Source organism: Artibeus jamaicensis, unplaced genomic scaffold, assembly GCF_021234435.1.
Source record: "Artibeus jamaicensis isolate MK-2021 breed Jamaican fruit bat unplaced genomic scaffold, CSHL_Jam_final contig_471, whole genome shotgun sequence".
Lineage (NCBI taxonomy): Eukaryota > Metazoa > Chordata > Mammalia > Chiroptera > Phyllostomidae > Artibeus > Artibeus jamaicensis.
In genome coordinates, this window is record NW_026521850.1 from 7224817 (window position 1) to 7239598 (window position 14782).

The 14782-nt window shown below is 54.4% G+C and overlaps 1 protein-coding gene across 2 annotated transcripts in view; it reads right to left on the reverse strand.

The window, feature by feature from the left end:
• The window catches only part of MVB12B (multivesicular body subunit 12B), a 150343-nt gene that overhangs the window by 57372 nt on the left and 78189 nt on the right, over nucleotides 1-14782 (reverse strand). For both annotated transcript variants that reach the window (XM_053667714.1, XM_037159983.2), the window contains exon 7: nucleotides 11695-11789. In XM_053667714.1, the coding sequence (XP_053523689.1) occupies nucleotides 11695-11789 (95 nt within the window). The remainder of the gene's footprint in view (nucleotides 1-11694; nucleotides 11790-14782) is intronic.

The window sequence follows — 14782 nt, forward strand, 5'->3', positions numbered from 1 at the left end:
CTGTGTCCCGTCCTGCCCTCCCCAAGCTCCAGCAGAGACTTGGGTCCTGAACCCAGGGATGTTATAACCGAAGACAGTCGACTCACTTAGAAATGAAAAACCAGGCCGATGGCCGTTTCATGAAAAGCGTCAATAGCCAAGAGGTTTATGGCCAAAGATGCTGCCCACCTTGGGCCTAAAAAGCCACCACCACCTTTGTCAGAAGGAGGATGAGTGACAACTGTGTAAGTCATATGTGAGAGGACCTTCTGACAGGAGTGACACTGGTGTTTTGTTGGCACAGGGCGTACCTGAGATAAACACACCAGGCAATGGGACAGAAGGATGGGAGCGCTTATTGCCACCGGGTCACAAGTGATTAAGTGTGTCCCCCGAAGTGAGGCTTAGGGCCAACGAGGCAGGCTTTTCTCACTGTTGCCTGGCCAGCGGATCATGAGATCGCTCGTGCTGTACAAACAGTCGGGCAGGAGAAACCGCTCTCTGACAAAGGGTCTCGACCTTGGATGACAGCCCCGCATCACTCTCTGTCTTAGAGACAATCGGAAGATGAATGTGAGGAATGAGGAGCCTGGTTCTCTGGGATGCGTGATAAACACACTCCATCCAAACTCCAGGCTGGAGCACTGAATTTGTTTTTTTAAACACAAACTGGTTAACAGTCACTGGCCGTTAATAAAAAGAGGCGGGAGGAAGCCTCGGGTGTTCAGGACACTGACACCCCAAGTAGGACGACGGGTGGGTTCCGGTGTTTTGTCCGCAGTGGGCGGCTGCGTGGCTCCAAACCAGACCAGACTTCCGTCCGTCCTGACAGGGGCAGTTCAGTGCATTCGTTCTGGCACAGAAGGGAGGAGCTCGTCTTGTGTGACAAAGGACAACTTTTCATCTCATCTCCGAACCCCGGGCGGCCGTCCCACCTGCTGAGGGAGGGTGGGTGTGGGGTGGGTGTGGGTGGGCGGGAGGACCTGCGGGGCAGTTCCGGTCACAGTCACCCATTACAGCACCTCCTACCACCAGGCCCGACTCTGACCCTCACCACAGACCACTGCCACCCATACAGCAGACAAGGAAACTAAGGCACAGAAAGGCTAAGCTTCTTGCCTAAGGTCACTCCACACTAAGAGAGGAGGCTGTCTGCTCGCCTTTCAGTGTTCTGCCCAGCAACTGCCAGCGGGAGCCGCGGCCACTACTGGAGACGCCCTATGGACTAGGGAGTTGCCACTGGTCAGGCACCCAAGGCCTCACTCTGATGGGGTCCCAGAGATGATGGGCCAGGAATCAGTAGAGATTTAAATAATGCTGAGACCTCCCAGGCCAAGTTAGTCCCAGCAGAATTCACTTGAGGTGTGGATGCCATTTTCCACTTCAATTTGGCAAGTGTAGGGAAGTGGTCACACACAAACCCTGGGGCAGCGTCCTCAGTACAGTGACCTGGGGCTTAGGTCTGGAGTCAGAGACCTGGGTTTGAATCTCGACCCGCCCACTGACTAGCAGTGTGACTTTGGGGCCGATCAAGGTCCCTCCAAACCTCAGGTTTTTACTACCTGTCAGAGAAGAATATGAGTGAAGACACAATATAAGGGACGTTTCTTTCACAAGGGCTTGAGCGCGGACGCTCAGCAACACCGGCGGCTGCACTATGTCTGCACAACACCGGCGCAAGAGCGACAGCGGGAAGCCTGAGGTTTTGGTCCGGCTGACCTGCTGCGGCTGCACCGGGACCAGGAAGACGGCGAAACGTGTGGCCAGTGCCCACTACCCAGGCCTGCAGGTGGGAAGTGCTAAAGGAAGGCTGGTATCATTAAAGCAAATCAACATGATCCATTTTAATACAGGCAGAAACTTCAGCTCCCTAATGTATTTAAATGGAAGAACTTGCCTTAATTATATCATTTTCCCTCTCAGTTGAGAGTGTATTATTATGAGAGGGACAGAGATAGAAAAAGAAACAAGAGGCGTGTTTGGTAAACGGGACTTCATCCTCCCACCCCGCCCGGCAAACCTCTGCAGGAGAGCGGAGAGCGGACGAAGACCTGGGACTTAGCGTTTTCACTTCGTTTTGGGCGTTTCTCTGAAAAGGCCCTACTGCTGGCCCCTGATCGTGTGGCCTGCCAGGACGGGGACAGTGATGGGGGCAGGGGGGGTGTCTTTCTGATGTAAAAACTGGACGCAGGGGGAATGGTGTCAGAAAGCTGGTCTTCCCTCTGTGCCCTGTGTCCTTTACCATCGAGGCGGCACCTGCAGGGGACATCTGTGACATCTGCGGGCAATGACCCGGTGCCCGGGCTGCAACGCGCACAAGGCTCCTTCCCACACATCCTCAGCCCTGCGGGTGGTGTCATCCCTGCCACAGAGGAAGCTCCCGATGGATGTTGGCTGAAGTGTGTTTACATGACTGATGTTGAGAGGTGCGGGGATTCGGGCTCAGGGAAGCCTGGGGCCGTGCCCAACACGAACCTGGCTTAGGCGGCTCTTCCCCGCCCCCACCTGCCTCGGCCACACTCTCTGGTTTAAGAGGGGGGTGTGGCCCATCAAACCAAAGCCGCCTAAACTCTGCTGCTTAAACACCAGGAGAGAAGAAAAGCGCAGTGGGAGGGTGCCCACCCCTTGAGAGCACTGAAGTATCTGTCACCTAATAATGTTCTTATTTTTCATGATGACGAAACTGGAAAAAGTCTTAACTTTCTCCAGCCACACAGCACCAAATGTGGAAACGAGGCCTGGGGCGGAAAGCGGCCCCTGACTAGGCTCTGCCCTCCAAAAACGCAAAGCGAGGGGCCCCGGAGAGCTTGGCTCGTTCTGCCAGGCACCCTCCCCGGCCTGCCGCCAAGCCACCATTCTGTCACCTCCCCAGGAAAGGGCTGCTTGCCACGGAAAACAGCCCGCTTCTAAGTGACCACACATGACAGAACGCCTTGGTTCCCGGGCTGAGCCATGCCGGAGAGCCCACTGCAAGCTTCTCTGGTCCGAGGACAAAATTCCCCCTCAGTGCCCAGAGCGCTCTGCTTCCCGAGATGGAACTTCACACGTGAAATTATAAAGGGGCCCAAGAAGATGGAGACCACGCGGGGCATGAGCCAGGGTTTCCCCGAGTGGTCGCTCTCAACAGATCTTGGGGCTCCTGCTCTGGTCGCAGCCTGGCTGGGGGTGACTGTGGAGGGAAGTGACCTCCTGCACTGCTCCCCAGTTACAAAATGTCCTCAAGTGCTGGACCTTCACGGCTGTCCTGGGAAAGTGGTCACTGCCTCGGTCTGCAGGTGTCAGCAACGGGCGCTGAGTGACTGGCCCGGCAACATGGCACAGAGCAGGGCCCTGGCGGGGTTCTAACAGGTGCCGCTCACCTGTGCGGCTCAGTGGTATGGGCTCCCCTGCTTCCGACCCTACACGCCCCGTCAGTCACGTGCTGAGTCTCCTTCCGCGGGCTTCCTGCCGCCCCCAGGAGGAAACACGGGCCGGCCCCACGGCAGCTCTGTGTCTGCAGAGGGGAGGCGTAAACCACCTTTGTCTTCGTTTAGTTACACTGTCCCGGATTCGCAGGGGATCCAAGGCAGCCTCCTTCCTCTCTAAACATGCTCTGCCTTTCTCAAGCTGCTCACACTTGAAGTCTCTGCGTCACAAAGTAGCAGGAGGGGAGTGTCCTCGGCTGCAGGGGAACCAGAGAAGCTTGGTGGGAGAGGCAGTTTGGGAGCAGGCCTTCAGAGACAGGTCAACAGAGAAGAGGAGAAGGCGGGGCAACCTGAGCCATCAGACTGGCAGGGGCAAGTGCACAGGGACACAAAGGCGAGACACAGGGGAGAACCCACCCTCGGGGGCACAGGAGAGAAGTATCTGGAAAACACTGGCCCAGTGGAGACGGGCCACTGGCACCAGGCCGGTGCGGTCTGAGTTAGCGCAGCAGGCGGTGGGCTGGGACAGGACACGAAGGTTTGCCCCGAGGGGCTGTGCTTCAGGGAGATAAGTCTGCCACCTGGGCAACTGGACTGAGGACAGAGAAGCCTGGCTAAGGAAGACAGCCAAGCACATGTGAGGCACCCATACCTGGTACCTGCCAAGCCTGAGCCCCGCCAGCCCAGTGGGCCCAGCCCTGGAAGTGGGAATGCAGCGGGGTAAAGACAGGCTCGCCCATGACCTTCAGCTCCAGAAAAATTGGTGGGGGAACTGGTCACGGCTGCAGACTTCATCTCCAATAACATGATTCAGAGCCCGGCTCAGGGGTTTTGGGGACCCTCTCTCTCTGAGAAATCCTAGAGGAGGTACCTGCAGGGAGGAACACCTCCAAAGAGGCGAGAGCTCCCCCAGCGCCCGCGGGCCTGCCTGCACACACCGTTCATTAGCTTCAGTGACATGGCGACCACCGCGGATGTACAAAAAAGCACATCCAATTAGCCAGGCCCGCATGAATATTTGCACTCTTAAATCTCCTGCATTCCGAAAGGGTTAAAGCTTATTATTAGCATATAATTTACAGCCCTTTCTCCCAGGAAAGGAATAATGCACAGTAAATGCCACATTCATTTTAATAATACATGTTACAGTCTGTGCCCAACATCTGCACAAAGGTAAAGGAGACAGATTTTTTTGACATGTCCCACTCTGCCATCTAAACACAGGCTTTTTGTTTCTTAAGTGACGGAAGGTTTAATCAAGAAAGCAGGCAATTCATCAATCGAAACAAGGCAGCGTGCGCGCGCCTGACAGCACACACATGGCCGTGTGCGGAGCGGCCCCGGCCACCTGTCAAGCCCACCTTTACGTTGGGATACACGGACACGCCGTGCGATCAATTCCCCACGCGCTCCGACTCATTTCTTCTTTTTCTTATTATATTTTTCTTGGCGCTCGATTTTGTTGTCAGTCAGGGCAAGGATAGATGGATAGACAAGGGGCGCGAGGGCTGCTGGAGGTGAAGATAAAAATTTATACGCCTTTCCAATGACTTATTTCCTCCTCGATTTGAGCTCCATTATTATAAATATTTTTTGCGCTTCATTCAGGAATCCTCCCCGTGCTGCTTCTCACTATCTGTGGCTGCGTCAAATTGATGTCCCCGCCTTGGGTCGTTGTCACCCTCCCCCACGTTGGCCCAGTGCCTCTCCACCGGCCTTGGGTGATGCTGAAAGTCCTCAGTGGGGGGAAAAGGACAGAAGGGCCCCAAAGACAAGGCCACTGGGCCACGTGAGCGTGTCCATTACCGACAAAGGCCAGAGGGGCCCCTGTGAACACAGAGGTCGACCAAGACAACCTGGGGGCGTCCGCCGGAAGAAGTGGCTTTCCCTCATTCAAGGTTCTCTGTAACACAGCCCCCTGACCCTCAGGCACACGCACACAGAACACGGGTATGATCTCTGTGACGTGATACCGTGCACGGGACACGCAGAGCAGCTGCCGGTGAGCACGCCTTTCACGGAAAAGAGCCGTGCGTCCCAGGCACTTGATGGTGGTCGTCCGGCAGGCAGCCTGTGCTTTTTGGCCCTGCGATGCTTTACGGACATTGAAGTCTTAAGTTTATTTTCTTTTTAAAAAAATTTATTTTTAATTATTTTATTGTTGTTCAGTTACAGTTGTCTGTATTTACTCCCCTGTTTCTCCCCCACCCCAGACAACGCCATTAAGTTTACTCTGGATTTTCCAGGTGAGTTTTATTTCCCCAATTAAAAGGTCTAAACAATGTGATCGCCACAAATGAAAGGAAAACGTGTCTACGGTTGTCCAGGAGGCTGTGGGTGGTTTTTAAAGGGCCCTATCTTAAAACACACAGATTTTTTCCATAATAAGATGAAGAGCTGGTGGCAGAAATTTTATCCAATTGGATGAAATATATAAATCATGAATTTCATAATACTGATAATTAAATGTCCATCTTCCCATTTAAATGAGGACTAGATTAAAACTGCATGGAGAAGGCTGATACTCAGAAATCATTAATTATTTTTAATTGCTTTGCGCTTTCCTGGTCTGATGTCAGTTACATGGCTCATACACGGTTCTGTTTCAGATAAAATCCTCTTCTGCTCTGTGGAGAGTCGGGGGCCAAACTGATGAGCTGATGGACTCAGACTTGTCCACACTCACAAGCTTCCTGGTATCGAACGTCTTAAAAGGGAATTGGTTTTTAAGAGGGAACAGCTGTAGAAGGCAATAAGCTGGCTTTTCCAGCAATCAAAAGGAAAACTGGGAAAACAAAATAAAACAAAAAAGCTAACGCCAGGGTGACTGCACCCCTCCCCCCTCCCCCAGCTTGGTTCCAGGTGACAACGGCTTTTGTCCTAGTGCAACTCTGTGCCCCCTTCGCTCTTAAATGTGAGGACGTAGCTGGCAGGGGGGACGGTCAGCACAGCAGTCCCCGTGTCCCGAAGGGAAGGGAAGCAACGCCCACAGCGCCCTGCTCTGCGAGGCCGCAGGGCCCTTCTGCGCGGGGCTGCTCCGGAGCTCCTGGGGCGTCTGCTTTGGTTACATGCCCGTTTTAATGTTCATTGGCTTGATTCTACTATTTTATACAACCACGTCAGTTTTTTCAAAAGGGGCGAGTTTGCTTTGGTAGAAATTCTGCACTCGGGGATATAAGTCAGTTTGTTACAAACATCACAAAAACAAAAGACTTGCACAGATGGGCTCCCCATACTACGGTCACCTGCTCACTAGGTGAGACCTGTCACGAGCTGACAAGAGACACTCGTAGGCTCAGGGAGCCTAGGTTTCAGGGAGCTTCCCGTGTGGTGTGTCCCTCAGGCTGGACAGCAGGCGGGGCGCTCCTCCTTCCCGACACCCCCGAGGTCCCCAGTCCCCAAGGCACGTGACGCCCGGCACGTGAATATCTCTTCCGAACCATCTTGCCCAACTCCCACACATTGTTGGGTTCCAAACATGAGCTGATTCCCCGCTACACGCAGTTATATAACTGGACCTTTTAAAATGCGCTGACAAGTGGTTGTTTCGTTGTTCACGGCACCCTCTTTACTTAGAAGAATACAGTGAGTTTCTTACTGAGCCACTCACCAGCTTTCCTGCTGACCGCACAGAAGCTGTCCTGGCTCAGAGCCAAACTCGGGGGCCCCTGCACCCCCAACAGAACCCTACTTTCCTGTCCCATTTTTGGTTCACTCTTATTTTTTCATTCCCGTTTTTATTATGTTACATGTATTTTTGGAGCTACCTTACATCTTTCTGGAATAGGTGAAATAGGAATGAATACACGGTCAGACACCTAAACATCTAAGAAAAATTCCAAGGAAAAAAGGTAGAACGTCATCATTTGGGACTAAAGCAGAAGACTTTTCAGGAGGGAGAAGAGATTCTTACAAAGAAAACCAACAGCCACTAAGAGTCCCAGCAAGGAACTTGGGATAGAAACTAGCCAAGTGCCCATGGCCCTGGAGACAGCCCTCCAGGAGGGAAGCGCTTAAAGGCACAGAGCGAGGGGCCGCAGAAGCCAGAACACGGACAGCGCGCTGACCCGCCACGCACAGAAGGACGGACCATCGGCAAAGGGGTGTGAAGTTATGTGCAGAGGACGAAGAGTAAGAATGGGGGCGCCCCTTGCATAGGACAGATGACAAAGACCAGGGGTTGGTGAGTTTCTTCTGCAAAGGGACAGATGGGAAATATCCCAGCTGCAGTGGGCCTTCCGGCCTGTTACACGCCCGGCTCTGCCACTGCTGTGTGACAGGAACCTGCGCATCACTGAATATTATTTTCTATGGTTTCCCAACTAGTTAAATACATGAAACCACCCTCAGCTCCCAAGACACACAGAGACAGGCGGTGGGGAACCTCTGGCCGCGAGCCACAGTTTGCCGACCCTGAAACATACAAAGTGCACCAAACCAGCCGCCCGCCATCTTACTTCTGTCTCCTCTTCCAGGGAAAGTCATCCTCACGCCCCAAGGAGCAGGACCACACGGGGACCCGGGACACGGAGAGCACGGTGAGGGGGTGGCTGGAGCGCCAGGCGCTTCCCCACTCGGCCCGTTGGCTGTAAGAGGCGCTGGAGGAGTGGCCGCCCGTGGTCTTTCAGGAATGCCAGTGGACAGGAGAGTCCAGGGGACTGGACACCAGGAAAAGTCATGCTCTCAGGAAGGAGCAGTAAGAAGATCATCGATCTGGGCCTGAGATCGATTTCCAGTCGAGCCTGGAAGCGCACGGTGGGTCGGGGGATGAGCTCGCAGAAAGGGGGCGGCGACCGCCGGGGGCCCGCAAGCTGCACGAGGTCGTGCCGAATGAACGTCAGGTCTACAGTTTCTCTCACTACGAACGCAGCACATGCCATCACAGAAAAACGAGGCACCACACAGAAGGAGAAAAGAGCAGGAAAGTCCAGGGGCAGCGCCCGCAAAGGCTTTGGGCCGCGCCCGTCCAGACCTGCAGGTGCGCGTTCTTAAACGAGGTCACACGCTGCTTTATGACTTGTTACTTATATCTATGCACATCTATTCATCGAAATCATCATTTTAAGAAATCCTCACCCAAGTGTATGTTTATTGATTTTTAGAGAGAGAGGAGAAGGTAGAGAGAAAAAGTGAAACACTGACGTGAGGAACATCGAACGGCCGCCTCCCGTACGCACCCTGACCAGGGACCGAACCCGTAACCTAGGTATGTGCCCTGACGCAGAGTCGATCCACAGCCTTCTGGGGTACAGGGCGATGCCCCAACAACTATGCCAGGGCATTGAAATCATTTTTTGCTGCCCGAAAAGTTAAGGACATTGTACAGATGTTTCAGAATTTCACCATCTGCCTCTGTTTTAGGCATTTAGGAAGCCCATCCCCCAGCCCCTTTTTGGAGGATTATTTTTGAAAAGCATCAGTGCTCCTGTTTGTAGATAAATCTTTTTGCACATTGGTAATATGTTCTAGAAGAAATTCCCAGAAGCAGCAGAGTGGGGATCAATGGCATACCTCATGCCACTTTGATTAGGGCGCCCTTGGTGGAGCAAGGGGTACAGCTTCTCAGGATCTAGACACTGAGTCAGCAGAAGTTCCTCACCCACTTCTGGGGGCAAGAGGAAACCCCTGGCTGGACTATGTCGAACAGTTGTCACGTTTGGCAGACAATGCGTAGGACCCCAAAAGGCTGGGTGGGTATGAACATACGGGGAGACAGAGCCCAGCTGAACGAGGGAGGACCTTGAAGACACAGAATGGGTTCATGCGAGGTGGTGGCCCCAGATGCTGGAGGTGGCGGAGCAGCCAGTCAGGATGACCATCTTCCCCAGAGGTCACAGAGGACATTCCTGGGCAAGGCAGACACTGGGCTAAATGCTCCCCTCCCTGCCTTCCATCCCTGAACATTTGCTGAGCACCCGGGTGCTGGGGACGGAGCTACACACTCTCTCTGATGGTTTCTCCAGCAGCTCTGAGCCACGCCTGTCTTCTGCAGGTGTGGCATGGATGTCTTAGTGAAGGACACCGGAGAAGGGATATATTAACCGGTATGCCCTTGGGAGAACATGTAAAAGTAAACATGACTTTAATATCCATACAAATTAAATGTGAGCTGCTTTTCCAAATTCTAATTACTCTGGAAATCTACTTATCTTAGGAAGGACTGCAAACTCAGTCATCAAATATTTTCAGGAATGAACCAGGGCACACCAGGAGTCTGCCCCAAGGGATTAGCCCCTGAAGTCTGCAGTGGGCATGTGCCAGCACAGTTGGGAAGGAGAGAGGTTGGATGGTTCATTTCATTACCAGCAGAGCTCCAGCTACCATGGCATCGGGCACCGGGCAAGGGCTAGGGCCAGGGCACACTTTGCCTTGGCTGTTTTTGGAAGAAACCACTAAAACCTTAACTTCACAATTCTGAACCGAGCTGTGCCACTCAGTGCCAAGTACTGTTCGTACGGGGGAGGGGAGGTCTCTGCTCCCTTCCAGCCAGAACGACTTGCAGGCAGGCTGCCGGTGGGCAGGCGGGCAGGCTTCCCAGCTGCACCGTGGTTGCCCGATGCTGAGCTTGCAGGCCTTACGGAGCCAGTGGGTCCTGCGGGGTATTTCTGGCAGCATCACAACCGAGCAGTCCCGAACCCTGGCAGAGCAATTTGGTGCCTGCAGCCGCCAAGGAGGCCCGAGCTGCCTGCTGCCGTGGGCTGCAGCCTCAACTACCTCTGTTTGGAAGATAAAATCCAACCCACTGCCATTTACATAAATGTAACAGGAAGTTTCTGAATGGCTTCCCCTGTGTCTTGAGGCTGTTACCTAGGTATTGCTAAACTAACAGCTGAAATGAACCCAGACAACACCTCATCAAAGCCAGGGGGCGAGGAAGCAGTGGTCCAGAGGCAGACAGGCACGTTCCTGCCAAACGTGGGGAGATTTCACTCTGTGGGCCCTTTTCTGCAGGAACATCAACAGCTGGGAAAGCCATCAGAGAGCCCAGGTGAGGGGGGGCAGCCGAACACTCCGGCTGGAAAAAGATTTGCAAGCTGGAGGAAAAAAAGTCATCTGCTCTGACTGAGCCTTCCTTATGTGTGTTCAGAACGGGGTCGCCCTGCTGGATTTCGCAGACCTGTTCTGCATCCCTCTGCCACTAAGCATCTGGGGAAATGACCGGCTTTTCTACAAAATAGGTCATCTTTCTACACTTGTTATGTTCCTTGTCGACTCTGCTGAAATAGCACAGCACAAAAGCAGCTCTCGCTGGGGCGCTTTTCTCAGACGACGTGGTTCCTCCGCCCTGTAGGAGCCTGGCTCCCGCAGAAACGCGGGGGGGGGGGGGCAAGGGCGTGGGGGACATCCCTGTCCTTCCCTTCCCCGGCAGGTATGCCACCCAGAAATGGAACAAGTGGCTTTTGCTTTTACTTCCAAACCTATTAGGGAGCGATCATAACAAGAAAAACTAATACTGACACGAATTATACCACTGTTCTATTTCATCTATTTAGTAACCTGAAGTTGCAGCTTTTAGAACAAAGATTACCTTTTAAATAACTGGTTCATTATGGTACATGAACGAATGCCATGTTCCCATGTTCAAAATGTCACTCACCATTAAGAGCGTGCACTGGTAAGTGGCACCGATTTGCCACTTCCCCCTTAGAAACGGACACCCCTGCCCAGAGGCACGGCATGATCGGGGCGAGTTTGTGGGTTTCCTCAGCTCTTAGCAAGTCACCTGCCCTGCCAGGCACCTAATGAATCTCAATTCTGTAATAAGGCTTGTAAGTTTCCCCTCCCCGGCTGAAGGCGAAAAGGAAAACGAGGACTGATGAAGTTCCTGCCAAGGTAACATTATCAATTTCAAGGCCAAGTTCAGAAATCACAGACTCCTAGGACGGGGGGTGTGACGGGGAGACCACCAGTGCAACCTCTGGCCACAAACCTGGCTTTGAGAAATGAGAGGTGAGGACAGACCTGGACCCGGGAGGGCGCGTGGACCAGGCCCCTGCTCTGTGCTGCTCCCCGGGCCCCCTGGGGAACCTGCCCTGGACCTGGCAGGTGAACAATGCGGTGACTATTCTCTGGAAACCCCCTTCAAGCTTGTGAAATCCACACATTGTTTTTCATCATTAGTTTGAAAACATGCTGAGTATTTGGCCCTCCTCGAAGGGCTGCGGTGACACAGAGGAAAGGGGAGGCCTGGTGCCAGCAGGGAGAAGAGGTAAGGCAGACGCCCTCAGAGCCCGGGGGGGGGGCACATGGAGGGAGGTGGTGCGGGACAGTCGTGCTCGCCGGCTGCAGAGCAGGGGCCCAACCCACGCACCTGATATGGCATACAGGTTGGAGTGCTGGTACTCGTAGTCCGCCCGAGTGCTGTTCCTGCCCCGGAAGGTGGCGGGGAGAGTGAGCGAGATGTGCCTGAGAAAGAGACAAGGAGAAAAAGGAGGTTACAGGGTGTACGAAGCAATCCCTCCGTGTGAGACGGCCCACTGCGGTGTGTGCAGGAGTGGGCGCCCCTGGAGAGCAGCGCTCCCCCTCCGGCCCGAGTCCCTCCAAGGGACTGAGAAGTGTCCAGACCTCGGCAGCCACCTTTGTCCACGCTGGGAAGGACATCCGGGAAAAAGAAAGGGTTTCCCCAGCCCGCAGCACGCCTATGGTGCTTCAGGGAGGTGGACAGCTTAGTCCTGATCTCTGCCTACTAGGTATCTGCCCACCAGGCCAAACACACCAGCGGCACCAGGACGCTCAGGCTTTGCACGTGGGCCTTGATCGGTTCTGCCGTACTGGTTCTGTCATCTGTGTGTTGGCGTCTGTACCTTCCCCGAAGGGCTGCTGGGGTGACAGCACAGGAAGCACTTTGTGAGCAAAGCAGCTATGACGACCCTGGGAGTTCAGGAGCCCGATGACAACTGAGAACAGGAAGGGCACACTCCTCTGAACTACTTGTCTGCATTCACCCCTTTGGTGGGAGCGCACAGTAGGCGCTCTGGAAAGCACCTTTGATTAACCAGCTTGTCTTCTCTGGCACAGGTGTTGGCATTAAAGTCATGACACGCACGGAGATAAGTGAGTATTCAGCCAAAGCAAACAATCTGTTTGGTGTGGTCGTGAGCTGCCATTAGCAAATGCGGAAAAGCAAGATCAAAATAATAGGAGAAATATTTAAAACCCCACAGGTCTGAGGGGGAAAACAACAACAAAAATACCTCTTCTTGGCACGATGGGGGGCCAGTGTGAAATGGCTCTGCAGCCTGAGCTTTGGCCACACCCGGCATTTCCAAAAGGGAGGGAGCGCTCACTACACGAAGAAAGCTTTACGTCTCACATTCTGCCTTCTCTGAGACGCACGGGTGACGGCTGGAACCACTCCTGTGCAGGCGGACCCCCGGGAGGAAAGGCTCTCCACTCAGGGCCTGCTCCCGCAGAGCCGGGAGCCAGCAAGAACCTCCCAGGACTTCTCGGTGCCGAGGGCATTTGGTCTGTGGGGTGAGCGCCCACAGCCGTGCTGCCAACCAGCCTGGCTCACCAGGCTGAGGGCCTTCACTGAGCACCAAACGTGCACCCCCTTGGGGCTGCCGGGGAGACAGCGGACAGAACCACGTGGACATGGCCCACATGCAGTGAATGCTCAGGATGCTGACTAAGGGTGCAGGATGCTGACTAAGGGTGCAGGGTGAGCTCCCCGAAGGGGCTCTCAGGCCACAGGGGACAGAGGTGCAGGGACAAATCACCCTGCAACACGACATGCTCAGAGGAGAATCAAAACTGGGTGCTGAGTGTGAAAGGAAGGAACAATATTCGGACGAAGGGGACAGAGCTTTGTCCTGTTCTCAGAGGAGGACCAGGAGTTACAAGAGTACAAGGGGCTCAGTGGGTGGTCAGGGAAAGCTGACAGGCAGGGGCAGGGCACACCGGGGACATGAAACTGGAAAGACAGGCCAGGGCCAGAGGGGAAAGAGGTCTGGGTTCTGGGCCCCGCCCATCAGGGCTCGGATGAAGGTATTAGCGTTGCCTGGGAACTTGCTAACTACACAGATTCACAGCCCCGACCCGGGGGAGTCCAGTTGAGAGGGCCTGGGGTGCAGTCCAGAAATCTATTTTTAACAAGCTCCAGCAGCGACTCTGAAGCCGGGCCAGGTTCAGGAAACCTGAGAGGGCGAGGAGCAGCTGGGAAGGGCTGTAAGCAGTTGATCAATGCCTCTGACCACAGCACTTAGTCAATGAAGCTGAGCAAACACGAGGATGAATTATTGACTGTGGCTGTGGTTGAGCAGAGCTAAAATGATGACAGGTGACCCTGCAGGGAGTGCCTGCCATGTGCCAGGCCCCGGGGTATGCGGGTCTCACACGTTCTCCTACGGCTCCTCACACGGCCCTACATGGCAGATACAGGGCCAGCTCCCCGGCATGCAGGGCTCAGTGCAAAATAAAAATGTGGGCCTCGGGTTCAAGTGTTATTAAGAATTTCAAGATGGCGACAGCAGAGCTGGAAGCAAGCATGGAGCTCCCCTGTGAGCACAGGGAGCTGTGGGGCTGGTGGGCTGCACGGTCGTGATGCTGGCTGGGGTGGGCGCTGTAACTGCAGCCACTGTACCAACGAGGGGGGTTCCAGTGTTTCCCCGGGGAGAACCCTGCTTTAGGGTTGTGGAGCACTAAGATGTCCAAGCTTTGAAAGCTCTAAAAAGATGCATTCAGGGAGGGTCACGGAGGAGGTGGGGCCAAGCAGGACTGGAGCAGAGAAGGGGGCAGCCAGCCATGCAGTGGCCTACTGAGCGCCTGACATTCATCAGCAGAGACCTGGGGGTGGGGGGTGGGGGGGCTCAGAAGTAGCCGGACAGGCGGGTCCCTGCCTTTGCAGAGCTCACCCTGAAGCAGGGACATGAAAACACTCATGAGGTAGCAGGATACCTGCTCACGAACATAGTCATACGTGGGAAGCAGGAACACTGACTACCATGCCAGGCAGGGCTCTGGGCAAGGCTGCTTCTGAGTACTATGAGGACAGGGCCGTGGGGGGGGGCGGTGCAGAGAGGATGGGCAGGGGAAGGGGTGCGGCCGGCGGGGAGGAGCGAGCGCCATCCAGGCCTCCCGACTGGCTGGTTCGGTGGTGGAAGGAAGCCCTGGAAGGAGGCTGGGATGGCGGGAGCCTGAAGGCCGGGGAGAGGCTGTGGGACCAGGCTGGAGAGGGCTACGGGCCGCAGCACTCAGGACCCTGCACAACTTCTGACTTTATCCAGAAGGATCTGTAAGCAGGGACATGAGAAGATCCAATTTGCAACTTAAAAACCTTGCCTGCCTGTGGGAAAGTGAGGAAAAAAAAAAAAAAGATGGAGATGCCCTGAGTGATGGGAATGGAGCAGCAAGTTATGACAGAGATTACCATGACCCTGCAAACAATTATTCAGCACCTA